Source organism: Ornithorhynchus anatinus, chromosome 8 (assembly GCF_004115215.2).
Source record: "Ornithorhynchus anatinus isolate Pmale09 chromosome 8, mOrnAna1.pri.v4, whole genome shotgun sequence".
Classification (NCBI taxonomy): Eukaryota; Metazoa; Chordata; class Mammalia; order Monotremata; family Ornithorhynchidae; genus Ornithorhynchus; species Ornithorhynchus anatinus.
This window is the reverse complement of record NC_041735.1, coordinates 39,604,444-39,632,217: the sequence shown is the minus strand read 5'-3', so window position 1 is coordinate 39,632,217 and position 27,774 is coordinate 39,604,444. Positions and strand designations below refer to the sequence as shown.

Below are 27,774 nucleotides of genomic sequence, written 5' to 3'. Positions count from 1 at the left end.
TTTGAACGATGGTTGAGCTCCCAGTTAATCTATCATCATCATCTACTCTCTCTTTCTCAAACTCAAAGAGCAAAGCCTCAAGGGGCCCTGCCTGGGAAGAGGCTCGGGGCAGTCTCCTGGCTGGTCCCAGGAAGCTCATCCAAGCCAGCTAGTGTCAAAGAGGGTCTCACAGTCCAACGTGGACCACAGTGTCCCCCTCTAACGTGAAGCCCCTCAATTCGAGAGCTCCACACAGACGGTCATCCCCTGCCCGGGCCCAGAACCTCGCATTTGCTTACATGCTTGAAGTTCCTGAACGGCACAAACTGGACGATGTCTCGGAGAACGGGCTCGCCCTTGGGAGACCTCAGGATCCCGTCGTCCCCATCCAGCATCTGCATGTCGCTGAAGTCAGCGTTCCCGACGCCGACGATGATGACCGACATGGGGAGGTGGGAGGCGTGGACGATGGCCTCCCGGGTGTCGGCCATGTCTGTGATCACGCCGTCCGTCAAGATCAGCAGGATGAAATATTGCTGGGTTACAGAGGGGAGCAGCGGGGCGGGGGGATGGGAAGGGTTGGGGAAAGCGATGAAAACAGCAGCAAAGGTTAGTCAGTTCTACACCATACAAACCGTCGAGGGAGCTCATATGCAGGACCGTACAAAAAGCCAAGGAGGAGTTAGGTGGAAACCGGTACCGAAAAACAGCGGGCGAGGTTTTGCAAGAGCAAAATGTGGGAAAAAGGGGTTCTAACCCTGGCTCTTCCGTTGTCTCGCTGTACAGCCGGGTGACCCGAGCACTTAGATGCTCACTCCACACAGCACGTACCTAAATATCTTTATACTTGTCTGCTTCCCTTATCTATAATTTCTTTACGTGTCTGTCTTCTCCCCTAGGTTGTAAGCTCCTTGAAGGCAGGGATTATGTCTTCTTGCTCTGTTGTTTTCTCCCAAGCAGTTAGTACACATTCCAAGCGCTGAGTACAGTGCTCTGCACACAGTAAGCGCTCAATAAATACGATTGAATGAATGAATGCACACAATATGTACTCAATAAATACCACTGCTTAATTGATACATTGACTCAATGTGCATAGTCATTCATTCAATCGTATTTATTGAGTGCTTACTGTGTGCAGAGCACTGTACTAAGTGCTTGGAAAGTACAATTTGGCAAGAGATAGAGACAACCCCTACCCAACAACGGGCTCACAGTCTAGAAGGGGGAGATAGACAACAAAACAAAACAAGTAGGCATCAATACCATCAAAATAGATAAATCGAATCATAGATATATACACATCATTAATAAAATAGAGTAATATGTACAAATATACACAAGTGCTGTGTGGTCCTAATTTACTGCCTCAGTTCCTTCTTCCTAAGGAGGTGGCCTCACCAAGAAGAGTTGATATTGGGCTTTAGAAGCCCCTGACTTTGAAAAGGAACAAAGATGCCAAAGAGAGGGACAAACAAGGACTCCTGTCTGGGGCCTTGCCCACAGTTTCCTGGGAAGGGACCATCAAGGCCAATTAGAGACATGGAGGCCCGAGGTGCGGTAGCGGTCAAAAAGGTCAACTAAATCCTGGGCGTCATCATTAAAGGTAAATAATAATAATAATAATGTTGGTATTTGTTAAGCGCTTACTATGTGCAGAGCACTGTAAACAAGCCACAGGTACCATTTGGCCTCTCTAAAATACAACTGACATCCACATTTGGATTACTGCATAAGGTTCTGATTGCCGGATCTTAGGAAGGTACGTGAAGGACAACCAAGATGATCTGCGGGGTGGAGAAGCTTTTTTGTGAGGGCAGACCGAAAAGATTAAGACTCTTCACTCTGCAAAGAGGAAGACCGAGAGGGGACAGAATTGAAGTTTACAAAATAGGGAAGGGTTTGGACAGGACAAAACCGGAACTGTTGTTCATCATTTCCCCCAACTGTAGGATGAGTGGGGAGACCCACTGAAGCTTAACAATGGTTGGCTCAAAACAAAGAAAGAAAACACTTTTCCATAGGCTGGGTGGTAAAAAAAAAAATAAAATGGAATTCACTGTCTCAGGAAGTTGTGCTATGGAAAATATCATTAGGTTCAATTAGGGTTAAGACAATTCAGGGAAGAGAGAGATATATATTACTAGAGGGAAAGTTAGGGATAATAAGTGGTGCTCGTCTATCCACTGAGATTGATGTCAAGGCATCCTATTGTCATTTTGAGAGACCGGGAGGGTTGGGCCGGTGGTCTGATCCAGTAACGGCATGGCTTCCATTTTTATGTGTCTGAGCTGTGGGTATCACTGTCTCTTGTCCTCTGCACTTCATTAGGTCCCCAGCTCTCAGGATCACTGTAAAGAGTCCAAAGTGCCCGGACAGACTCCGGCTGCCCCAGCACAGAAACACCACTTGGAGACTTTGTGGAGGAAAGAACGCCCTAGTTTTTAAAAACAGAGACGGAGCCGTTGTAACAAGGAGGGCTTTACGCACAAGCAGAAATGTGGGAAAGAAGACCTGTCACGTCCGGCTGTGGGTTTAAAAAGAAGACAGGAATGATCGGCTAGAAACTAGAAATCATGTGACGGTGCAGGAAACACAGTCGCCTGGCCTAGTGGATAGAGCATGGGTCTGGGAGTCAGAAAGTCATGGGTTCAAAGTGGGCTCTGTCATTTGTCCGCTGTGTGACCTTGGGTGAGTCACTTAACTTCTCTGTGCCTCTCAGTTCCTTCATCTTTAAAATGGGGATTAAGACTGTGAGCTCTATGTTGGTGTGAGCTCGTCGAGGGCGGGGATTGTCCCAAGCGCTTAATACAGTGGTCTGTGCACAGTAAGTGCTCAATAAATATGACTTTATGAATGAATGACAGGGACTGTGTCCAACCTGATTCTCTTGTACTACCCCAGCGCTTACTACAGTGCCTGGCACATAGTAAGTGCTTAACAAATACCATAATTAGTATTATTACTCTTGGTGCCCCTGATCTGCTATCCAAGAGTGAAGCATCATTCTAAGAATTCCATGTATTGTCACAGAATACAGAGCATGTTCTCGTGGCAAGGGGGAAGCCAAATGGTTTATTAATAATAATAATAATAATAATGGTATTTGTTAAGCGCTTATTTTGTGCAAAGCACCGTTCTAAGTGCATGGGGGGGATTTGGGAGGGATACAAGGTGATAAGGTTGTCCCACGTGGGGTTCACAGTCTTAATCCCCATTTTACAGATGAGGGAACTGAGGCACAGAGAAGTAAAGTGACTTGCCCAAAGTCACACAGTTGACAAGTGGCAGAGCCGGAACTAGAGCCCATGACTTCTGACTCCCAAACCCAGGGTCTTTCCACTGAGCCACGCTGCTTCTCTACACTAAGATATTTTAACCTACATGTCCCAGATAGAGGTGCCCAAAGACTTTCATTACAATTTTTACAAAGCGGGCGACACCGGCTAGTCTGAGGCAGGCGTGGGGTGTGGAGAATGACTCTCCATCTCTGCCTATCCAAGTGCCACGCTGCTAAACTTACCAGACTTCAAAGGAAGGCAAGTGGTGCCAGGTCTGCAAATCAAGTGGCCAAAAGATTTCTAAGCATGGTGCCCATCAGGCCTCCCTTCTTACTTGTGAGCTCAAAAGCTCTCATTCTTTTTTTTTTTAACTCCACCCAAGGTTCAGTGGGAAAGTACTGGGATCTGTAATCAGAATGTTCCATCAGAATGTTTTCCCTTTGGCTCCACTGCATTTCCTTGAACACGGATTAACTATTACCTAATTGGTTAGGAGCAGTGGGGCAAGTATGATGGGAGAGAGATGTTTTCACTGAGATATAGGAATCCACAAGTGACAGAGGCTGCTGGTTAGAAATGGCTCTCTGCCCCCTCCCTGCCCACCCCCACCAAGGTTTTGGCCATCAGGGGTAGGCTGAGGAGGGGAGACTACAGTGGAGCCAGGAACTTTTCTGTGTTTACCTCGGAATTCTCTTTGGAACTGTTTTCCAAAGCGCATCAACCAGTTCATCATATTCCAAACTCTCCAAGCGCCTAATAATAATAAAGATGATGATGGGATTTGTTAAGCGCTTACTATGTGCCAAGCACTGTTCTAAGCGCTGGGGTAGATACAAGGTATTAGGTTGTCCCACGGGGGCGGGCTCACAGTCTCGAATCGCATTTTACAGATGAGGTGACTGAGGCCCAGAGTAGTTAAGTGACTTGCCCAAAGTCACACAGCTGACAAGTGGCAGAGCTGGGATTAGAACCCACAACTTCTGAGTCCCAAGCCTGTGCTCTTTCCACTAAGCATGCTGCTTCTCAGTACAGGAAAACTAGGAGAAGTCACCAAGATGAGCTCTCCTGGTCATCATGCCATTGTCTTTCCTGGGTGTGTGTTCGTTTCAAAATGACCAATAGCTAAAGAACCTGAAAATACTGAAAAATCATTTCCATCTCTGTGGAACTGCTTGATCAAGAGGTGGCCTAGGTGGCTTCTAAGATGCCTGGCATAAAAATGGTCTAACTTAATTGCCCAAAGATACCTCCTGCAGGAGCGTCTATTTTTACTGAAAACTGTGGATCTTTGAAAACTTGAATACCTCTTACAGTAATTTGTACACGAGGGTGGAAACTAAATTTCCTTTGTGAAATAGGTAGCTAGGATTAGCAGTTATTTTCTATTCAGATGTGCTGAGATTCATCTAGATGAAAAGATGCAGGTCATTAGCCCATTATAATTTGAATACTTACTTCTGATTTAATAATAATAGCACACAGAAAGATCTTCCGTATACTCATTAGATGGGATGTTTAATACAGTGCTTTAAGGTCTGCAGTGTGATTTATGTGGGTTATATACAGTCCCCACATAGATTCATATTCATTTTTCTATACCAGTAAAGATTAGTACCTAGAGAAAGCCTTACCACCCATTTTCAGTTATTCAGGGTGAGGGTGACCAAAGGCCTCTGGTTCTCTGTTTCCTCCTCCTAATGCTCCCTTTCTAGCCTTCTCCTTGCTCCTGAAATATCACTCCTAGAGAGTAAGCAGGGGAAATTAATGGAGACAAAAGTCAGGCCAATCCAGCTGGAAGTCTGGGAGCCCCTCAAATTAAAGGACTGATGAGAATGCCTGGCTGTAAAAAGGTTTCGGAAGTTACTATGGGTTCCATTTATTCATGTTACCCCTGTGGTTCATAAGCTTTCTCCCTACCTGGAGGTATGGCAAAAGGCCCCACAGAATCCCAGAGAGACGGTTTTAATTTTTTTTTTAAATGGTATTTATAAAGTGCTTACTATGTGCCAGCCACTGCACTAAACACTGGGGGTAGGTGAAAGCTAATCAGGTTGGACAGTCTCTGTCCCGCAGAGAACTCACAGTCTTAATCCCCATTTTAAAGATGAGGTAACTGAGGCACGGATAAGCTAAATGACTTGCCCAAGGTCACACGGCAGACAAGTGGCGGAGCCAGGTTTGGAACCCAACTCCTCTGACTCCCAGGCCCGTGATCTTTCCTCTAGGCCATGCTGCTTCTCCTGGGCAGCAGCAGGTCGGGATGCTGAGAGGGGTGAGGAAGAGACAAAAGCCACCCCCCCGCCTTCCAGGGAGACATGAGTGATTGGTCCTTATTTCAGGATCCTGTTCCTTTCCCAGAAAAGTCTTCCTGGAAGAGCTCGTTCACAAAGTCAGGGACTCCTGAGAGCCAGGGGCTGATGCCAAGGGAAGAAAAATAGGCCAGGGTGTATACGTGCCCTGACCCTTGCTTACCGAGGCTTCCTTGGTGTTGGTCTCCTCTGATGCCGACTTGGCTACCTTCTGGATGATGGGGGCAATGTTAGTTGGCCCATAGAGCTGGAGTTTAGGAAGGCAGTTCTGATAAGCTTCAACAACTCCCTGTATTCCTTTGGGAGAAAGAAACATAGGCCAAAAGACAGTAAAGAAAAAAGGCAGACAGGACTATCTCCATGGAGACCGTATTCCTAACGGCAGAGAGAAAACAAGATACCACTTTTGCCAGTTGGGTCAGTCTTATAGAGAAGAAAAGAGGTTCAATCACTCCATGACTCTCACTGGATAAACTGCTAATCTAGTCCCTACCCAGTTGGTGATGGGAATGGGTTGGGGAGGGGAGATGCCTAGAGACACAGTCCCAGCTTCACTCGATTCTTAAAAAAGTGAGTAAAATAACACCATCGGGGTTCTCATCGGGAATCATTTTCATTCTCAGCACTGACAGGTTCCTCGTTTTGGAGCCTGCTGCTATACTTCCCTCTTTTCTTCTCCTATCTGACCTCCCTTCTTTAACCAGTCCCCAGACAGCTCTCTAGGAGAGGTACTGACTGACGGACAGGGGATTCGTTTGAGTCTCATCTGGTTTTTCATCCCATACCTCGTGCCACCACATGCTGGAGAGCAGATCTTGGACGGGGGATGATGGATTTCTCTTCTGTTTGCTTCCCTCACACAAGCTGTACAGAAACTCTGGGAGAGTATGGTTGTGCCTATTTTGCTCTTCCCTAGATCTGCGGTTCTGAAGATGGAGGGATGCTCAACTGTTCTGCCTCTGGGCTCTGGGCTTGGGTCCTGCTGAATCGAGGTATCTTATTCTTTTGAGGTTCCCGAATGCCCGCCCGAGTCATCAGTTTGATTTCCTTTTCCAAAGCTTGGAACAGATGGATTGAAAAAGCACAAAGCAGATGGGAAGAGGAGGGTGGACCACCGCGTGCTCTTAATGCTCCGAGCCGATGGCGTCCAACGGCAACGTGAGATTTCGGGTCTGCAGAAATGTTTTCAGGGGTCGGTGTGGCATTAATTGGATTGGGGCTAAATTGCTTTAGGGGAAAAAGATGACAATCGGAACGATGCATATAAAAAGATTACAAGAATGTCCCCTTCCTCGGGATGATTTACCTGCGCATTCGGGATTATCTTCATTGAAGTTGATTGCAAAGTCATGAGAGACCTAAACATCAATTAAAAAAAGAATTATAACTTTAAGTCACCGAGTAGACATCAGGGTTTAACATTTACAAATACCCATTACGCTCATTATGTGTTTAAAAGGCTGGAAGCACTTCAAGGTTTTTGCCCATCAGTCAGAGGTAGGGAGTCAGCTCTAAGCTCCTGAGGTCTTAGGAAAGTTTGGCAGAATCAGATAAATGATGTCACACAAAGATTAAAAAGCAAAAAATACATAAAAATATCTAAGAAAAATGGGACTCCACCTTCAAACGGCCTCAGGGCAATGCCACTAATGCCAGCTGTAAACTTGTGGCCTAAATCTGATTAGAACACAATAGCCCATTATGTTGAGGGGTTACGAAGTTCCAGCTGGGGAATCAATAATTGGAGTGCTTTTAGGCCAAAATAAAATAAAACAGACAATAAAGGGTTAGAAAAGCATCCACATAAATATAGAAAACTCTTCTAAAGGATACAACTGAACACAACACATTCACTTTGAAAAGTATTAAAAGCAGTCGACCTTGGTTTTTATATTTATATTATCTTTCCACACACAGAGTTCTATAAAGTGAGGGACATAGGTACAGTCAAAAACCCAAACCATATATTTATCCTTTTATTTCTGTTAACCTCCAAGGCACCAGTTTAGAAATACTTTAGGCTCCCCGCCCCCATCTCCATTTTTAGGCTTATCTTTGCTTCAAAACCTGCAGAAAACCCTTTCGCTGACTTTTAACTTGGGGATAGGAGCTGCTTCCCAGAGTAGGGGCCATCGGTCACGCAAGGACTTTCTGCATCTCCTCGAAGAGGTCTTTCCAGACCAAGCCCCACTTTTCCTCATCTCCCACTCCCTTCCACATCACCCTGACTCACTCCCCTTGCTCTACCCCCCTCTCCCAGCCTCACAGCACTTACTTATACATCTGCCATTTTACTTACTTACACTGATGTCTGTTTACTTGCCTTGATGTCCGTCTCTCCCACCACCCCTCCCAGACTGTGAGCTTGTTGTTTTTGTTGTGTTGTCTCTCTTTACTGTTATACTGTACTCTCCCAAGCGCTTAGCACAGTGCTCTGCACACAGTAAGCTCTCAATAAATACGACCGGATGAATGAATCTGTGCCTTCCCAGGGTCCATCCATGTAACTCCTCCCTGCTCCACTACCTGGGAAATCCCTTGGGCTGTGGTTTGCTTTCCCTTTTTATGGAAAAAAAAAATAAATGTCAGTGAAAATGAATTTCAACCTCATCGGCCCTTTTCCGCGGCTCTGGCCTTTGACATCAAGTCCCTCAACTGATATTGGTTCTGTCCAGGTCACCGGACCAATATTACCAGGATTCCCCTAGGTGCCACCTCTGACGATCATAAGCCAGGGGCCTGGATTCATAAGCAGGGCTCTCAAAGCACTAGGGTTTCTGGGAAGCTTGAACCTTTATGTTCTGAGCCCCTGGGAAACTCACTTCATGAATATTCTCCTCACTCCTCCCTGAAAGATTAGGCCAGAGCTCCTAAAACCTGAGCAGCTTCAGGCCCAAACTCTGTGAAATACGGACCCAAATTCACTCACTCACCGTATACTCGGGAGGTATCCTCGCTCCAAAACCAAAGGCCGGGAACATTTTATCACTGAAATCAAAATGAGACAAAAAAATTGCTCTTCGGCTTTTTAGCAAAGAAGGAAAACATAAGACGGATAGGACAGGTCATATTTTTGAAGCAAATATTCAGTCACCGTAAGCCCTTCTTGATCATTCAAGATGACACTAGATCACAAAATTAGCATGGACGATTGAAATTTACAAGTAACCCCCAAAATTCACTTCAACTGTGCTTTCAGGCTCCTCTGGCATCAAATCTCTTTCCTGAGCCACTCTTAAAGTCACTCAAACTCTTTTTGTTTCACTTTCTCTCTCGGCCACCTGGAAGAGCCTCAGTCTATGGTGGATGATCTGCCCTGGTTGGCCTCACTGGACACTGAAGAGCTGATGAAGCAGAATACTATGTGGAAATACATGGGACTTCAAACACGGCACTCCATCTCGGCTTGGGTCACTTGTGATGACCAGAATGCTCGTTCTGTTCTCTGTTACCTGCACTGAGAAATGATTCCCTAAATTTATATAACACTTGTTTTTCATAATCTCCAGGATGATCCCTTAATATATCACTGGGATATTCTTTGAAGTTTCCCTACTGGCATCCTCAGTTTGCAGAAATGGATCGGTGGCTAAGAGAATTCACACTGTATTTACAACTGTTAAAATCTTTTCAGTTTATGGCACTGGACTGGATAGACAAGTTAACTCTTATCTTAATAATAATGTTGGTATTTGTTAAGCGCTTACTATGTGCAGAGCATTGTTCTAAGCACTGGGGTAGATACAGGGTAATCAGGTTGTCCCATGTGAGGCTTACAGTTAATCCCCATTTTACAGATGAGGTAACTGAGGCACAGATAAGTGAAGTGACTTGCCCACAGTCACACAGCTGACAAGTGGCAGAGCCAGGATTTGAACCCATGCCCTCTGACTCTCAAGTCCAGGCTCTTTCCACTGAGCCACGCTTCTTCTCAAGATAAAATACAACTAGGTATTTTATGAATTTCAAATCACATCGGGACAAAGTGATTGGGGAATCCAGTATGACCAGGTATAGGACAAAATTAAAATCAAAGCCTGACTTTTTTTGCCCTCGGGTAAAGCTGCCTAAGTGTTATGAAAAACGTGATCTTCCCATGAAGAGGCTGCAAAAGGAGAAAATGAACTGAATAAGTGAGTTTTATTCTCTACCTCTGAATTTTTTCTGGATTCTGAGCATATTATCACTTAGCTGAGCAAGTATTGGTGTGGTAAATAATCATTCCGGTTTATAAAGATTAACTACAGCACTAAAGGAAACACTGCAGAACATTTGCAATATTTAAGTCCTTCATATCAGCAATTTCCCCTTGAAAAGTAGGAAAACTGCTTCTGAGGATGGATTGATCCTAAACTGCCCATTAAAAAATAAGGGGCATAATCTGATGGGCTAAAACTGTCCTCATCTTTGTAGAAGACAGAGACTGCTATAACTGGGTTGCCAGATGTCCTGGTGTTGTCCTTTTTTTAATCCATCACCATTTCCTACTTTCCCCGAAGGACTACTAAGTGGGGATGTGTAATTGTCCCATATTTGAATGACACAGCAAGTCATCAGGAAGCAATGCGTCCTAGTGGCTGCAGCCCAGGCCTCAGAGTCAGAAGGTCGCGAGTTCTAATCCCAGCTCCACCACTTGTCTGCTGTGTGACCTAGGGCAAGTCACTTCACTTCTCTGGGCCTCAGTTCCCCCATCTGTAAAAAGGGGATTAAGACTATGAGCCCCACGTGGGATAGGGACTGTGTCCGACCCGATTTGCTTGTATCCATCCCGGCGCTTAGTAGAGCACCTGGCACATAGTAAGCTCTTAACAAATGCCATTATTATTATTATCTACCTTAGTGCTTAGTACAGTGCCTGGCACATAGTAAGCGCTTAACAAATACCATTTAAAACCAAACAAAGAACCCACAAGCCCCAAGTCTGTGAAGGTGTGGAGAGCCCGGGTCCCTATTGTGTCAAACCTGAATTTATGTAGGCCTGCCACAACCCGAAGACCAACTTCCACTGGGAAAACACAGCGATCCCTGCTGTCTGAATTCACAAACAAACTTAGATAAGAGCTATACGATCACACAGTAGTATTGGGCATCAGCTTTAATTACTGTTGTTGGTATTGAACAACAGAGAGGATTGAAAAAAAAATCCTACTAGCTCTCTTTTGGGAATTGAAGCTTGCTGAGTGCAACATACTCTATATACACAATTGGGTTTCAAGACTAGGAAGTTGGTTCAATTGGGTTACAAGACTAGGAAGATAATTCAACCTTATTTCCTTCCAGGGGAATAATTAACAAACCAAAAAAGCACAAATTCCCTGGAGTTAACTCTCAGGAGCATCTAACTAATGAAGTATCTAACAAAGCCTCATCTAGGAACAAGAGCTTAACATATTCTCTTTCCCTGATCGAAATGTAAAGGAACTCTGAGGACCAACTGGAAAGTTAAGTCAGGCTGAATAGAGCCTATCATTAAATAACTCTGCAACCATGGGATACAGTGAAGGAGAGAGAGCGGAATGTTGGGAAATCGGTGATAACAGGTGGTCAGGACAATTTTGCCACAGGTAAGGCAGGAAATTGGCACCTGTCAGGAAGTGGGGTCAAGTGTTCAATGGCCAGGCTCCTCCTTAATTTGTTGTAAAAACACTCAGGCTGTGCTCTGTGGCTGGGGCAGATGTCTCCACTGAATGGGTTTATGACTGCAGAAATGGGCCCACGTAGGAAAGAAAGTACACTGGCAGGAAGTATGTACATTGGGTTTGTTTGGCCCTAACCACTCGTAAATGGACTGCCTACATTATGGACGTATGTGCTGAATTGTGATGGACCCCAAAAAACCAGAATCAGGGCTAAACCAGGGTTTTAGACACAGCTGTGCTAATACAGCAAGATGAGGTAGAGTTGAGCTAAGGTGTTGCTTTAATATCCCACAATTAAAAACTGTTGGAAGCATCAGAAAAGTATGCTGCCTCCCAGAGTGTGGCATGAGCTTGGATGGCAAACAGGCACTGCCTCAATCCCCAGAAAATAAAGATAATTTAAGGGACATTATAATATCACAGACATTATGCTGTCGGGTGTTAATGACACTCTTTTTTGAATTTCTGAACGGTCATGCCCTGCACAGATTTTGTGTCTGGATCCACAGTCTTCAAAGGTAATGTTCAAACTCTCCCGCCCCTGTCTCTGCTCTCAAAAAAAAAAATAATCAATGAACTCTCTCTAATTGTGCCTCTCCTGATCCTGGGGCACCTAAGTAAGTCCTAATTTAGAGGCTTTTCTGGTGGTCCGATCCGGACGCTAACTACCTGCAAAACCTCAGCCGGGAGTTGCAGAGATTGACTTGGGTTGCTGGTTATGTACCTGGCTCTCCATTCGGATCCTGCAATGCTGATGAATGAGGGCTTCAACTGGGACACCCCTCCTTTTCGATCCAGGAATGAACACTCCGCTCCAGTTCAAAAAGGAGACTCGAGGATCTCTCCCCTACTACATGGGATATAGCCCAGAGAGCCGGTTAAAAACAGACCGCCAGCCCCCGCTCTAGATTCCATATTGCTCATGACATCCTAGCATCACAACACTCAGGGCCTCCCAGGGCTTTATGAAAATTTTACGGTGACACTCTTCATTCTAACTCCTTCACATAACACTCTTAGAATGACCTGCAGCTAAGCAACGTGTTATCCTCGTCACTCTGAGGAGTTGGAGATGAATCCTTTTTTAATTGAATAACCAGAAGCAGTGTGAAATTTCACTATTCCTACACTTTTAATAAAAGGCCTTTATCATTAAAATGGCATTTAATGTTAAGCTGGAAGCCTTCTCCCTTTTTCTAGCTTTTTATTTATTTATTAGCCAGGCTCTTTACCCTGAACCGTGAAACCTAATCTGGAAATTCCATTCTGTTTCCATGTCTTTGCATGTGAAGAAACTAAAGCAGGAATATAAAATCAGAGAAAACCCTTCCAAAATCCTTGCTTGAGGAGGCCACTCATCTGCTCTGTGCCAAGAAGATGCCTAAGGACAAATGTTTCCTATTCCGGTGGGTCAGTCTGGTGCCGCTGCCTAAAAATATTCCTGCAGCTGTTTCCTTCATTTCTCCAGAGCTTGCCTTCTTGCTGAACATGACGGGTTCTTTACTGGCTGTGGGTTAGCCTGGTTTTTCGACGATCAGAAGTTCCACAAACTTTGTTCTCCCCTAACTGCTCCCCGCCGCCCCTACCTTTCCTCCACCTCTGCCGCCCCAGTGATGTTACCCCTCGGGGTGGGACGGTATTCCCAGAAGAAGTATACCAGCATCCCTCCCGTCTGCTGCACAGCTCCCGGATGAGAAGGGGTAGAGACGATACAAGTCTCCGAGTGCATTTCTGTCCCTTGCAGTTTGTACCAACTGATTAAGCTCATTGCTAAAAGGCAGTTAATGGCATGCGATGCACTGAAAATTCCTGTTGGACCACAATCAATCAATTGATTAATCTACAATATTTAGTGAGCTTTTCTCCACACACAGCACTGTATTGAATGCTTAGGAGGGTACAAGAGAGTTAGCAGACACGATCCCCACCCCCCTGCATCCGCCACTGGGTACTGTGACTGGATTGTGCTCATGATAGGAGTTTGCTCTGCCTACAGGTTTTCTAAATGGTTTGAAAATTCCGACTTCTCCCACGTGGCACAGTCACGGGATGAAAACACTCTAGGGCGATTTTATTCTTTTTAGACATAACATTCCAGAACATCACAAGAGCACTAGGCTGCTGAGTTTGTTGCCCTGGTGAGAAATGTGGGTTAAACAAATCAACTAGAGTTTGTAGTTACTAAATAGGTTTGTGTGTGATAAACCCAGCGGTCTAATTTGCTAAAATTAATGGCACTCATGAAAACATTCATGGGATTGGAATATTCTCAATATTCCCACCATATTGCCTTCTTGCCACCTGGCACTCTTCTGTCCCCTTGGTCTCTCTCCTTGTCCTTCTCTCTTATATTATTGTGGCATTTATTAAAGGTTTACTATGTGTCAAGCATTGTTTTGAGCTACAAGTTAATCAGGTCGGATACAATGTCCCACATGGACTGGATAGTTTAAGGAGGGGGGGAGACAAATTATTGAATTCTCATTTTACAGATAACTGAGGCACAGAGAAGTTAAGTGACGTGCCCAAGGTCACACATCAGGCAACCAATAGAGCCAGGATCAGAACCCAGATTCTCTGACTCCCGGGCCTGTGCTCTTTCCACTAGACCCTATTGCTCCTCCCTTTCCAATTCTTTTCTACTGGTTGCTCCTTGCTTCGCTCCTTTTTTCTGCTCCCTCTCCTTTTTTATCTCTTCCCTTTTCCCAGTTTCTCATCTACTCTTCTTTCCCTGTCTCTTTTCTCCTGACTCTTTTTTCTCCTCTCTCGATTACTCATCACCTTCCCTCTCCCCATCCCTCCAATTTCTTTCCGTGTCCCTCACTTTTGTCCATCTTTTTCTCAACTCTTTCTGTCATCCAGTATCTGCCCTTGGCCGACTCAGAGTTTGAACAAGCCAAGGCTTCTCCTTGCTCCCCTCCTTTTTAGTATATCTGTCTCTCCAGATCTTGAATGCAATGCTGTCCTGGACTGGGTATAAGATAATCAAATAGAAATTGCACTAACCAGACTAGTTTGTGAATATGTGTAATAACAAAGTGGGCAGAAGGGCATCAGACATGTGGGTTACGGAATCAGAAGGGTGAGTGAGTGTGGAGGATGTGGGGGAGAGATGAAGAACTAGAGAGTTTGTGAATCTGTGTAATAACCAAGTGGGCAGAAGGGCATCAGACATATGGGTTATGGAATCAGGAGGGTGAGTGAGTGTGGAGGATGTGGGGGAAGTGAAGAACTAGAGTTGGAAGAATGTCATAGGAAAGCTGGTAGAGATCGAGATGAGCGCTAGCTACCACGGTGGATTTATTCAACATGTAACATTCAGTTCGGCTTGCTTCAGGCAGTGCCTCCTGATAGCCAAGTGGAGATGACTGTACAAGGCGGACAGGGCCTCACCTGCCGTGGACATGCAAAGTTTTGCTTGGTTGATAGTAAAGAAGACCTTATTGCAACTGAAGGAGAATAGAAATACAGCATGGTTTGGTGGAGGAAATCTACATCTATGAGTCAGAGGACCTGTATTTTAGCCCAGTTCTGCTACTTTTCTGTTGGGTGGCTTTGGACAAGTCATCTAATCTCTTATGCTTCAGTTTTTCCAACAGCAAAATGGAGCTTAAAATACCTATCTTTCTCTACCACGGAGGGAAGTTGTGAGGACAAAAACAACCCCCAGAGACGTGAATGTGGTTTGGAAATAAAAGTGTTGTATAAAATCAAGGTATCCTTTTGCCAAATAATCTCATTCTGACCACAAGTCCCTCGTAACTTTGACTTTTAAACAAATTATACCAGACCCAAACAATGAGATTTCTCGTCTTCAACAGTTTCTTTCTACTATATGCCCACACAGGGGAGCAAACCTTTGGGCTTGGACAATTTTTCAACTGAGCTGATTGGATTACTCTTCTCTGCAGGATAAATGATTTTCCGAATTTCTTCAAATAGCAATAGTTTACTGGATTTGAATCTGACTTCCCAATTTTCCGGAGTTTACTAAAAATTAGGTCATTGATCTGTTTGGGTTGCTGGCTGTGGCGTCTGGCATTTGCATTTTTACTCTTTCCATTTTTAAAAGCCTTCCAGGCAATAATTCTCCCATTGCCTCTTGGTTCCTGAACCACACTGTATCTTACTGTACCTTTTATTTTATATGGTAAATTTTTGGTAGGGAGTGAAAAGTGATGACATTTGACTGACCTTCCCAGTCTCCTCATAAGGCAGGCACCATGTTAACACAAGTATTCTTGTGTTATACTTGAGGAAGTTGACAAATGGAAAGGTTAAGCAACTTAATAATAATAATAATAATGTTGGTATTTGTAAAGCGCTTACTATGTGCAGAACATTGCTTTAGGCACTGGGGTAGATACAGGGTAATCAGGTTGTCCTATATGGGGCTCACAGTCTTAATCCCCATTTTACAGTTGAGGTAACTGAGGCACATAGAAGTTAAGTGACTTGCACACAGTCACACAGCTGACAAGTGGCAGAGCCGGGATTCGAACCCATGACCTCTGACTCACAAGCCCGGGCTCTTTCCACTGAGCCATGCTGCTTCCCTAACTTGACCAAGGTCATTGGGTAGCTCACTTGCAGAGTGGGGACCAAGCACTGAGAGTTGAGAAGCAGCATGGCCTACTAGATAGAGCACAGACCTGGGAGTCAGAAGGACCTAGGTTCCAATCCTGGCTATGCCACGTGTCTGCTATTTGGCCTTGGGCAAGTCACTTCACTTCTCCAGGCCTCAGTTACCTCATCTGTAAAATGGGGATTAAGACCGTGAGCCCTCTGTGGGACAGGGATGATCTCCAATCTATCTTGTATCTACCCCAGCGCTTAATACAGTGCCCAGAACATAGTAAGTGCTTAAATACCATGAAAAAAGCAGCTGGATTATTACCTCCTACACACTGTCGGCCTCTCTTCTGGGAGACACCCAACACCAGATCTTTTCACGTTCACTGCAGTCATTTCAATGGACAAAATGACAGGATCCTGGAAAGCGTACCTGTCTTGTTCTAGGGGATGGCCCTTCAGTTCAAGCTGGAATAATAATTATGGTATTTCTTAAGCGCTTACTATGTGCCAAGCGCTGTTCTAAGCGCTGGAATGACCCGAAAGGCCTGACACGTGTCAGAAGCCAGCCAGAAAGCCGGGATTCTCTTCTCAGTTCCACCAGGCTCCCCCAGAGAGTTCCCTATCCAAATGACCTACTTTCTTCACCTGCCTATTGAAAGGAACAATGCCTAATATCTTGGATATTTTTCTTTTCCCCTTCACCAGTCCTATTTTAGCCTTTATCCTTCCCTCCATCCTCCATTTCCATTGACTCACGGATGAATCGTGTTGCTCTACCAGACGCTTACTCCCTTACAAAGTCCCCTCCAAACAGTTGGCAGGTCCATCTCTATATTGACAGTGAATCAAGATATTTGCCTCCTTTTGGAGTCCAGAACACAATCAGAGAATATCACTCACTCAGAAAACTGTGTCTAGGAGACATTCAATTTGTAAACCGGGGATGGTAATTCTGGCCTACTATAAAGGACTGTTTGGGGAATAGAAAATAAAAGTGAACTGTAATGCTTTTCTGCAGGGACAATCTAGAAAAATTCATCCTGTCAAAACAGGATGAAATCTGGTAGGGACAAATACACAAAAACACGGCACTCCAAAAATGAATACCAATGTGGTAATGGAGAAAAATTTGCTAGATCTTTTTCCCAACAGAAATCGAGGCACAGAACAGTTACGTGACTTGTCCAGGGTCACACAGCAGGTAAATGGCAGAGTTGGACTTAGAACCCAGGACTGTGTTTTATCCACTATACCACACTGCTTTCTGAATCCCTAGCCAATCCCCATCCACATTTATGAGCAGCTGGAGGTGACAGAGCCGAATCTGAGAGAAGCGAGGTCACCACGACCTCTGTCATTCCCTGTCAACTTTTTCTGATTTCCTGCCTTGCATATGAAATGGATTTTCTAAAACATCATTGCTAAGCCTGAGATAACAGTGTCTGCGAGGCATAAAGGTGAGCCCTAGAGTAAATAATGTACTACGTCCACATCCAGGTAAAATCTGGAAGGCGGAATTACTCCCGTTTGTTCCTTCCCCCACCTCCTTCTTGCGGCTCTTCAGCTAAGTAATCTAATTAGTGTCAAATTACTAGGAATCAAAAGAGACCTTCAATACAAATATTTAAATATATATCAGCACAATAAATCCTTCTTGAATAAACACCTGAAAAAAATACACACTCTGAACTAACGGAAAGCAGCATGCCATTAGCCTAATACAGTTTATGCAGAGCTCATGAATGCGGGGAATTCTAATAAGAATGAAGATGTCAAATCACTGACACAAATAAAATAATGATCAAACCTTAAATCCTACCTCGCCCTTTTTATACACTCTAGCCAAGATTTTCAAGTGGCCTGACTGCCGACCTCCTTCAAAGGAGAAGACTAAATTCCGAAGGGAAGAATTGAGTGACTCTGTGATGAAGGCCTTGGGAACACCCATCTGGGATATATCAAATGGGGTGGATGATGGAAGTAAGGGGAACCGGCACGTCTGTACATTCAACTGGATTGTCCTAAGGTGTCCGGGGAGGTGACCCCGAGGAATTGCTCCCTAGGGAACCCCAGGATCCTACAGGGCCCTGTTTGGCTATGTTTCATAGCCTACTAGGGACAGCAAACTGGAAGCTTTACCTGTCATAGTCTTGGCATATTTCCCCGACGGCTACCAAGGCCTTCAGGTACTCGTTGGGCTGATACGGGTGGATGTAATGCAGGGAGCAGCTGTTCCGGGGATCGCCGTTTGAGGCGGTGAAGTCTATAGCTACCTGGAAGAGAAAAAGGAATGGCTGACATCCGTAGCCACAGCAACGTATGCACAGAAAACCTGAATAGTCAAAACCTAAATGCCACCAGGCTGAAGAGAGAACAAACCCTCAGATACCTTTAGAGAAAAATGAATGAGTCCTGTAAATTAAAGGTTTATTTTGTGCTTTGTGTCATCATCACAGTACTAGGTCCTAGGGAGGAGGAGCCGGCTAGAAGTTGCAGTCCAGTCGGGCCTTGCTAATGGGGTCGTAGGGCATACGGGACAAACACCTATACGCAGAGAGTTTGTCCAAAGCAAAGGGCAAATAAGAAACTGAAGACTCAGGGACAGAAATGCAGATTGCCAACAGTCAGAGGAATGCAAAAGGATTTGAGGGGAGCCAGGGATGTGGCGTGAGCAGCATCTAGCAGCCTGGGTGTGGAGGAGACACTTGGCCTTTCAGGACTTGGCTTTCAGAAGGACCCATTCCTGATTAGTCCAGGGTGGAGTTTCTGGAGCAGTCCTTGTTTTGGTGTCGGCGAGGAATTGGGAGCCTGGCCATTCCCAGGTCCCTAATGATGGTCTGTTTCTGAACAAGCAAGAGGCCCCAGAATTCAGTACAACAGAGGGAAGGCAGTTCACATATGAGGTAGGGGAGAAGGGGCTGCTGATCGGCAGAAAAGAGAAAGTAGGCTGCCCTGTCTTTTAAAAGTTTACTCAAATCAAGTTAGCAGAAAGCAACTCCCCCACCTTTCGAACCGCAGAGTTATGACACCATCCACGTTATAAGAAAAGAAAACCCGGGATTATGCAGCACTGACTGTCCTATATCCTGTCATTCTTTCCAGGTCATTATTCTGTTGGCATTCTCTTTCCCTTCAGCTCTTTATAGGACAGTGATTTAATAAGGAATTCATACCTGTATAACTCTTTTAAGTTTGGAGGTCTGAGTGATGAAATTTTTATTATTGAGAAGGTCTGGGGGCACAGTACAAGTAAACAAACGAGGAACCCAGAAACGAAGCAAATAAAACAGCCTGGAAGGTAGTTTCAAAATGTCTGTTGTTGAGCACACATTTTCCCCAGGCTCACACGCTATTACCTCCTTCTCCATCCTCAACAGACTCATCCAACCCTTTCTACATATCCAATATCGGAGCCTGTGATATAGATTATGGGAACCTGGACATCAAATACTCCCAGACTTCCTTCTTAAGCAGAAAGTCCCATGAAAACAGCCTCAAAACGAGAGAAAAATATGAAACTTCTTTAACTGGTTAAACTTCCTTAGGTTCACAACCTATTTTTACCTGAGTGTCTCATTTTCATCTGCACTGGGACCCGGTTTCTTATGAATACATAAAACCAGAGCTGGGATTAGAAGACAAGTCCTCTGACTCCCAAACCCAGGTTCTTTCCATTTGATTTCTTATGCATATAGACTAATCTGCACTATGGTACTAAGGCTAATCATTTCCATTGATCCGGGCAGATCTGGAGAAGGAGGTTAGTAAGGAGAAAAGACAAAAACATGAGCTAGCCCCTATTGCACTAGAGTGGATGCTTTTTGGTATCAATCAATATCATTGATGGGTTGATGTCTGTCTCCCCTCTAGACTGTAAACTAGTTGTGGGCAGAAAATGTGCCTACCGGCTCTGTTGTGTTGTGATAATTAAAATGATGGCATTTGTTAAGCACTGTTCTAAGCGCTGGGGTAGCTACAAGGTCATGAGCTTGTCCCACGTAGGGCTCACAATCTTAATCCCCATTTTACAGATGTGGTAACTGAGAAACAGAGAAATTAAGCAACTTGCCCAAGGTCACACGGCAGACAAGTGGCCGAGACGGGATTAGAACCTACGTCCTCTGACTCCCAAGCCTGTGCTCTTGCCAGTTCTCTGCACACAGTGAGCACTCGATAAATACCATTGATTGATTAATGTCTGCCTCCTGCTCTAGACTGTAAACTCCTGGTGGGCAGGGAACATATCTACCAACTCTGTTATAGTGTATTCTCCCAAGATCTTAATAAGTGCTCTGCATACAGTAAGCGCTCAATAAATGTGATTGATTTGGGAATGGGTATCCTGGAGGAAAATCTGTCCATTTTATCACAGGCAGAGGATGAAAATTTAATTCAGATGTTGCTCTTTGGGAACGTATGGAGGAAAGTGATGACCATTAGACTACCTTCTCCCATGTGCCTGAAGCAAAAAAGACGACTTTACACATGTATTTATCATCAGAAGTTTCATTCCTTTTCTATCCCTGCTGGGATCTCCCCTGCAGCCCAAACTAACCACTCTTCCTTCTGTTGTAACCTAATCTTTCTTCAACCCAAGCTGAATACAATTTCCACTGTTAATCTTGGCTACCCCACTTATCTGCTGTGTGACCTTAGGAAAGTCACTTTACTTCTCTGGGCCTCGGTTACCTCATCTGTAAAACTGGGATTGAGACTGTATGGCCCACAAGGGACAGGGACTGTGTCCAAACCCATTTGCTTGTTTCTAACCTAGTGCTTAATAGAGTGCCTGGCACATAGTAAGCGCTTAACAAATACTACAATTACTATAGATATAATATAGTATAATATAGTAATTATGGTATTTGTTAAGCGCTTACTATGTGCCAGGGTTTGAAATGTAATAATTATTAACTGTGCTGTTAACTCCTATTAACCCTCCTTTCAACTCTATTACGTTCCGAAACTTGAAGCAAGCTATGACCCTTTAGCTCAGATATTCTTTCCCCTTTACATTTAAACCCTGCTTTACTGGAATAAAACTTTCTTTGACTTCAAGAAGATTACCATGAGCAGGAGTAACGTGAAGGAGTGTTTGCCAGGGGCGGCGGGAGAGGGGGTAGAAGACAATGGAAAAGTGACAGTTTTAGCCTTCATTCTTCCACACAGGGCTCCTTTTGGTGATTTCTCCAGTAAATCAGCAATAATGATGATAATTGCGGTAATTGTTAAGCACTTACTATGTGCCAAGCACTGTACTTTGCCCTGAGGTAGATCCACTTGCCTGTACTACTTCAACAAGATAAGTGATTCAGCAGTACTCTGAGCCTCCTTTTCATTCATTCATTCAATAGTATTTATTGAGCGCTTAAAATGTGCAGAGCACTGTACTAAACGCTTGGAATGTACAAATCGGTAACAGAGACAGTCCCTGCCCTCTGATGGGCTTACAGTCTAATCGGGCCTGTGTGCAGTGAGGAGTTACAGAGATCTTTGCTCTCAGGAGGCTTACAATCTCTAGGCCGGCGACAGAGTCTAAGAGGCCGCCTTTTAGCTTTCTGATGATTTCTCCCAGATTTGCAGTTTTTCCACTGGCCCGAGAGGAGTACAGAAATGCGCCTAATGGAGTATTTAGTCCAGTGCCTTCCCTGCTCGGTCAGCGTATGTGCTGTTTGGTCTTGTGATAGCCAGGGGAGATATTACCGCCAGAGGGGAAGGAAATGAAGTATTTAAAAAATAAACTGACAACTCAACCCAAAGCCCCCATGCAGCTCCTATAGCCGATAACAGATGAACGTTTTTATCACACGGCTTGGACAGCAACGGGAGCGATAAAGTAGATGTCAGCTGGCAGCTCTTTTTCCGCCTGACATCTCCCAAACAGACTGTCTTAATGAGGTTTGAGGAAAAATGCGCCAGAGGGAATTGGACGGGCCTATCTTCCGGCCATGGCTCTTTGCCAAGATTGAGCGGGGCTCTTTAAGTGGAAACAATATCAGAGGGAGAAGGGAAGAGAAAAGGAAAGCACGCTGAGTTTTAGGACTGTGTGGCGGATAGACAGGATCCAGAGACGTGACACTTCCCTGGAAATAGCTATTGTCGTTCTGATTTCCTTTGTGCCTAGCCGAGTGCTTGCAGAGCGCATAAACCTCAGTTCCTGTCATGGTGCTTTTCTGAAACTTGAGGTTCTGTTATGTGCTTCAGTTGTCTCAGCAGGCAGCGGGAAGAGAGGCACCCGTCGGCTCCACTACTATCCGGGAGGACCCCGCTCATCATTATGTGGAGTTCCAAAGCTGCTTTGCAGGAATTTTGATTCATTCATTCAATCGTATTTATTGAGTGCTGTGTGCAGAGCAGGGTACTAAGCGCTTGGAATGTACAATTCGGCAATAGAGAGAGACAATCCCTCCCGAACAACGGTTCACAGTCTAGAAATTTGGAAGGCTAGAATATAAACTGTCCCTCCTGGCTAAGCAAAGAGGGTCCAAGCATAACCCAGCACTTCCCTGAGGATCCCGGAAGTCAGGGAGGAGCCTTCTAGTCATCGTCTGCGTTTCGTTTTTAACCCAGAACGACTTTGTTCCTCACCTCCCATCCGCGCTTGTGCAAACAAGCTGTTTACGAATCTCCTGGTACGATTTCTAAGGGATGGAGAAATGAACCAATCTCTGCAGTACTGTCCCAAGTGTTTAGTAGGGTGTTCCGCACATAGTAAGTGCGTAATACCACTGATTGTTGGGTTGGTTATTTATGGCAAGCTAGGATGATCTGAAGTTACTGTGGCTTTTCCCTTTCGCTTGGCACGGCAGCACCGATTCCTATACTGAAGATACTTGGATACTGAGGGTGGAGATGATGGACTTTCTTTGAGGACTATTTCTAAAATGATGAGCCTCGTTCTTATTTCTTCCCTTTACGCCTAAAGAATTCACAGCTGTGTGTCGAGAGTCACAAGAATCCAGCCTGGAGGATCGTTGCGATCAGAGAAGGGAAAGGCAAATGTCATCTCTCAAGAGCATTTCCTGGCAACGAATAGTCCGTTTGGAACGTCCAGCTTATACTGGCATTGTCGGGCAAATGGATAAGTACATTAATGATCACTTATCAACCTGCTTTGTTCCAGCCCAGATGAAGTTTCCATGCCCCAATAACTGATTCCTGAAAATTAGTCTGGAACAGCTCTGTCCTTGTATCCTTTAATTTGAGTAAACCTCCTTAACCCAGTCAATTGTCTTTACTGAATGCTTATTGTATGAAGAGCACTGTTCTAAGCGCTTGGGAGAGTCCACTACAACAATAAACAGACATATTCCCTGCCCACACACGCAGCCAATCCTTTCATAAAGCACAGACTGGAAAGGGTTGGGGTCGCTCCCTCCTCCAGCTTAGCAAGAGGGAGGAAGGGATAGTTTCTAGTTCCAGGATCAGAGTGTGTAAATGTTATCAACGAGAACTGTGAATTCTGTTGATAATGCACTGCTCTAAAATAAATTCCATATAAAAGGATAGCACATTACTAAGGGAAAAGAGTGGGCTTGATTTTTAGACCTTTCCCCTCTCTACTCCCAATACACCAGTAGAGTACATTAGAAAATGACTTACTGTAAACTGTATTTGGCATCCACCCATGATGTAATCCAAGAAGGAATGCATCTTGTGGATCTGAAAAGGAGTTAGAAATTCAAATAAGTAATAGCATTCGATTTCCTCTTAGTTTTGGGGACAAGCTGCTAAATACCGGAGATTGAGCGCAGGAGGGATCTGTAGAGGGAAATGGACTCTGCTATTTTCCTTTCATTTCACTCGTTCAATCGTATGTATCTATGTATTGAGCAGAGTATTGTACCAAATAAACAATAAACAGACACATTCCTCACCCACAGCAAGCTTACAGGAGCAGCAAAAACTATCGGGCAGAGGTTGGTCTGGAACAATTGAAAACACATAGCTTTCCTTCTGAGTGTTTTGCCCTAGAACTGGTCCGGGATCCCTTCCACAACCATCACTTCTGTCCCTAATCTTCAGTACTCTCCATTCTCAGCATATTTCCACTATAGCATCACCTGGTGGTAAAATTAAAAGAAAACACAACTATATGTTCCTTACCCCTGTTTCGGAAGTATCTAGAAAAAAAGAAGCATCTCCAGGGTACAGCACCACATCCTCCTTCAACATCTGCCTTGGGACGTTCATATCCACTTCCCTTCAGAGCTATGCTGAGAATTTAAGTGCCTGGCACAACTCTGCAACCCAACATTTTCCCCACGACACTCCAGCACCTCTCTTCCCCCGCATCCCCTTCCTACCCTTCATACCTTTTATCTCTCTGCCACTTCCCCTTCCTGCGCACAACCCTGCAGAAGTGCAGTTCGCTACGTGAAAGCTGTCACGTTTCTGACACCTGGGCTTGTGGCTGTGTTTGCGTCACTTTGTGCCTAGCCCCTTTTCGGGGGCCGTGTCCTGTCTCTCCCATGAGACTGTGAGCATTTTGGGGGCAGGGACTGTCGTATACGCTTTCTTTATAAATTCCCTCTCTACTCCTTCCCCTCCCCGACCACTGTTTAGTCGGCAGGGGGCTGGATTAGTGCTGCTGAGGGAAGATGCTGCAGAAGGCATTCTTAAATCTGCCAGCAGTCAGGAGTTTTACCTCCTCTGTCCGCATCTCCACCAACCTGGGGCTCCCATTGTATGGATGGTAGGAATCAGGTTTCACCCCAACTCAGTTGACTCTCAGGGCCATAGCCTTAGGGAGCAGGAAGATCCCCATTCTTGGAAACTGCCCCCCAATGCTGCCCCAGTTTAGGAATCTAGGCGTGGAGTCAAGGTCCCTCCTCAACACCCCTGAGCTTGTCCTTACATCCAGAGTTCCCCACGACACCAGAGAGCTTCACTTTTTGGGTAAGTTGGCTCAGCAGCTCAGAGTCACCAATCCTGGCAAAACACAGTCACGTCCCCAGTGGGCCTAGCCCTCTGGTCAAATCAGGACGGGAGTGAGATGGATGAAGGGGCCCTGATGAGGGCTAAAGTAGGGTTTCAGGCTTGTGGTTATTGGCAGAACCCAGCAGAAAGGAAGCTCCTTCAAGGAAGACTTCCCTCCTAGTTTATCTTATTTTATTCCTATGGCTTCATGATAAATTTTCAGTGAGGAGGGATGCAGTATACAGAAAAAGTCTGCATCCAGGTAGGACCCATCTCACTAAATCCTGCCCCGGGTAATCCCTAGAGGGTACAAGGCTCAGGGTGGGAGAAATAGAGAAGCAGCATGGCCCAGTGGAAAGGGCACCAGCCTGGGAGTCAGAGGATCTGGGTTCTAATCCCAGCTACCCCACTTGTCTGCTGTGTGGCACTGAGCAAGTCATTTCACTCCTCTGGGCCTCAGTTACCTCATCCGTAAAAGGGGGACTAAAACCGTGAGCCCCATGTGGGACACGGACTGGGTCCAAGTTTGTACCTACCCCAGTGCTTAGTAGAGTGCCTGGGACACAGTAAGGGCTAAATATAATTTTTTTTTTTAAAGGACTACATGCCCATGCAGTAGATCCACAAGCTCTCTCCCCCTTTTAACAAATCACTGCAGGCAACAGTTCCCAAGAGCTTTGGGTCCCTTAGGCTCTGCTACTCACTGGACTGTCCGGGCTCACTAAGGTGAGGGGCTGAGGGCAATTTCTATGACCCACCCCACCGAAGGGATCATCTTGATCCCACCCCACCGTCCCATCCTTGGGCTCTCTTACTGCCTCCTTTCTGCCCCTCTCCCCGAGATGTTAACAGAGTACAGGAGACAGGAGGAAGACCTAACAGGTGCTTCGAAAGGCTCATTGCCATACCTTGCACAGGTTCAGAATGACCATGCCCGAGTTCTTGTAATTCTTCTTCTTTGCTTTGTATTTGGGGTTTATGCACTCCCACTGTACCTGTAACAACACCAGTCACAGAATTAAAAGAAATGGAACCATTCATTAAGACTGCACCTCCCTTGGCTACTAATAAGAAGCCCAACAAATGGGCTAAAAAGTGAAAGCCAGAAAAGTGATCGGGCAGTCCAGTCTGTTTCCTGGCTTCATGGTGAAAAAATGGCCATGGCAATAGGGTGGGTTGGGGGTAGGAGTCTGTGTGTATATAAAGCAGTGTGGCTCTGTAGAAAGAGCATGGGCTTGGGAGGCAGAGGTCATGAGTTCTAATTCCAGCTCTGTCACTAATCAGCTGTGTGACTTTGGGCAAGTCACTCCACTTCTCTGTGCCTCAGTTCCCTCATGTGTAAAATGTGGATTAAGACTGTGAGCCCCATGTGGGACGACCTGATTACCTTGTACCCCCCAAGTGCTTAGAACAGTGCTTGGCACATAGTAAGCACTTAAATGCCATTATTATTATTATATGCATTTATGTGTGTGTTTGTGAGAGAGAGAGACAGAGACAGAGACAGAGAGAGAGAGAGAGAGAGAGAGAGAATCTGCTATGGAGGCAGACTCATCAATAATGGCAGAACCTGATGTTCCAGATTGAACCTGGCTGAAAATAAAATGAGACCAAGCAAAAGTTGAAGAATGAAGTTTTAAGAAAGTTTCTGACTCCTCAGTATTAGTTTACATGAAACCCCCAAACAGTCCTGTCAGAACTCTTTTGATTATGGACATGTGATGATCAGGGTCACATTGGAGGCTGAACAGTATTTCTTAATGATTCTCAGTCACTCTGCAGGTAGGGAGGGCAGCGGGGCCCCAGAACATGAGCAGGGCTAAGCAGGCACTGACTGCAGAATAAGAATCAATCAATAGCATTTACTGTGTGCAGAGCACACTACTAAGCACTTGGGAGTTGGTAGACACATTCCCTGCCCACGAAGAGTTTACAGTCCGGAGGGGAGACAGACATTAAAATAAATTATGGATATGTATACGTAAGTGCTGTGAGGCTGAAGGTGGGGTGAATAAAGGGCAAATCCAAATGCCAGGGAGAAGGAGTAGAGAAAATGAGGGCTGACTCAGGGAAGGTCTCTTGGAGGAGATGTGATATTTTATAAGGCTCTGAAGGTGGGGAGAGTAATGGTCTGTCAGATATGGAGGAGGAGGGAGTTCCAGGCCAGAGCGGGACGTGGGTGAGGGACTGATGGTGAGATAGACGAGACTGAGGTACATTGCGTAGGTTGGTGTTAGAGGAGTGAAGCGAACATGCTGGGTTGTAGAAGGGGGGACATCTGCAACCCAGGATAAACTTGGAGACACAAAGGGAAGTGAAGGGACAAAAGATAAACTGCTTGAGGATAAAGTGACTCAAGGGATGAGAAGGCTCGTGGGTAGAATGGAGAGTCAAGGAAAGCATGGTGATAGTGGTCAAAAAGTGAGAGGATGCAATGGGCCAGAAGAGGAGATCCAGACTCCCCAGGACCACCCTTACTCAACTCCCTGATTCACTCTTTAGGATTTTAGCCTTGTGTTGAGAAAGTGTGTTCCAACCCATAGTCCTAAATAATCGACAGCCTCAGCCACACAACAAGCAAAATACTGTGAGATTATTCTGACAGTAAAATATGAACACATCCAAAAAACCAGAAAAGGTGCTTCTCTACAGCTACAATAAAATAATGATAATAATTATAATTGTGGCATTTGTTAAGTGCTTTCTATATGGCGAGCATTGTATGTATCCACTGGGGTGGATACAAGATCATCAGGTCCCGATCCCGCATGGGGCTCTCAATCTAAGGGAGAGGAAGAAGCAAAAGAATGGGATGAAGGTTGGATATATGGGAAATATCCCCTTTCGTACTGATCAAAATGTTGAGATGGTGCTACGAATGGGCACCAAACAATTCAAAGAGGAGAAGTCATGTTTTGCAAAAAGGTGAAACTCAAGACCCCAGAAAATATAATTTTGCCTTTGAACTAAGTCCTTGAATTTAGGAACCATCTGGGCAGGGAATGTGTCTACCAACTCTTCCGCGCATTCTCCCAAATGCTTAGTACAGTATCCTGCACACAGTAAGCGCTC

At 45.1% G+C, this 27,774-nt stretch overlaps 1 protein-coding gene across 4 annotated transcripts in view; it reads right to left on the bottom strand.

The window, feature by feature from the left end:
- The window catches only part of CPNE4 (copine 4), a 426,330-nt gene that overhangs the window by 5,113 nt on the left and 393,443 nt on the right, over positions 1–27,774 (bottom strand). For all 4 annotated transcript variants that reach the window (XM_029070548.2, XM_039912979.1, XM_029070547.2 and 1 more), the window contains 7 exons: positions 25,611–25,697; positions 23,386–23,445; positions 17,923–18,056; positions 8,503–8,557; positions 6,876–6,927; positions 5,733–5,866; positions 279–515 (listed from right to left, as the gene is read on the bottom strand). In XM_029070548.2, the coding sequence (XP_028926381.1) occupies positions 279–515; positions 5,733–5,866; positions 6,876–6,927; positions 8,503–8,557; positions 17,923–18,056; positions 23,386–23,445; positions 25,611–25,697 (759 nt within the window). The remainder of the gene's footprint in view (positions 1–278; positions 516–5,732; positions 5,867–6,875; positions 6,928–8,502; positions 8,558–17,922; positions 18,057–23,385; positions 23,446–25,610; positions 25,698–27,774) is intronic.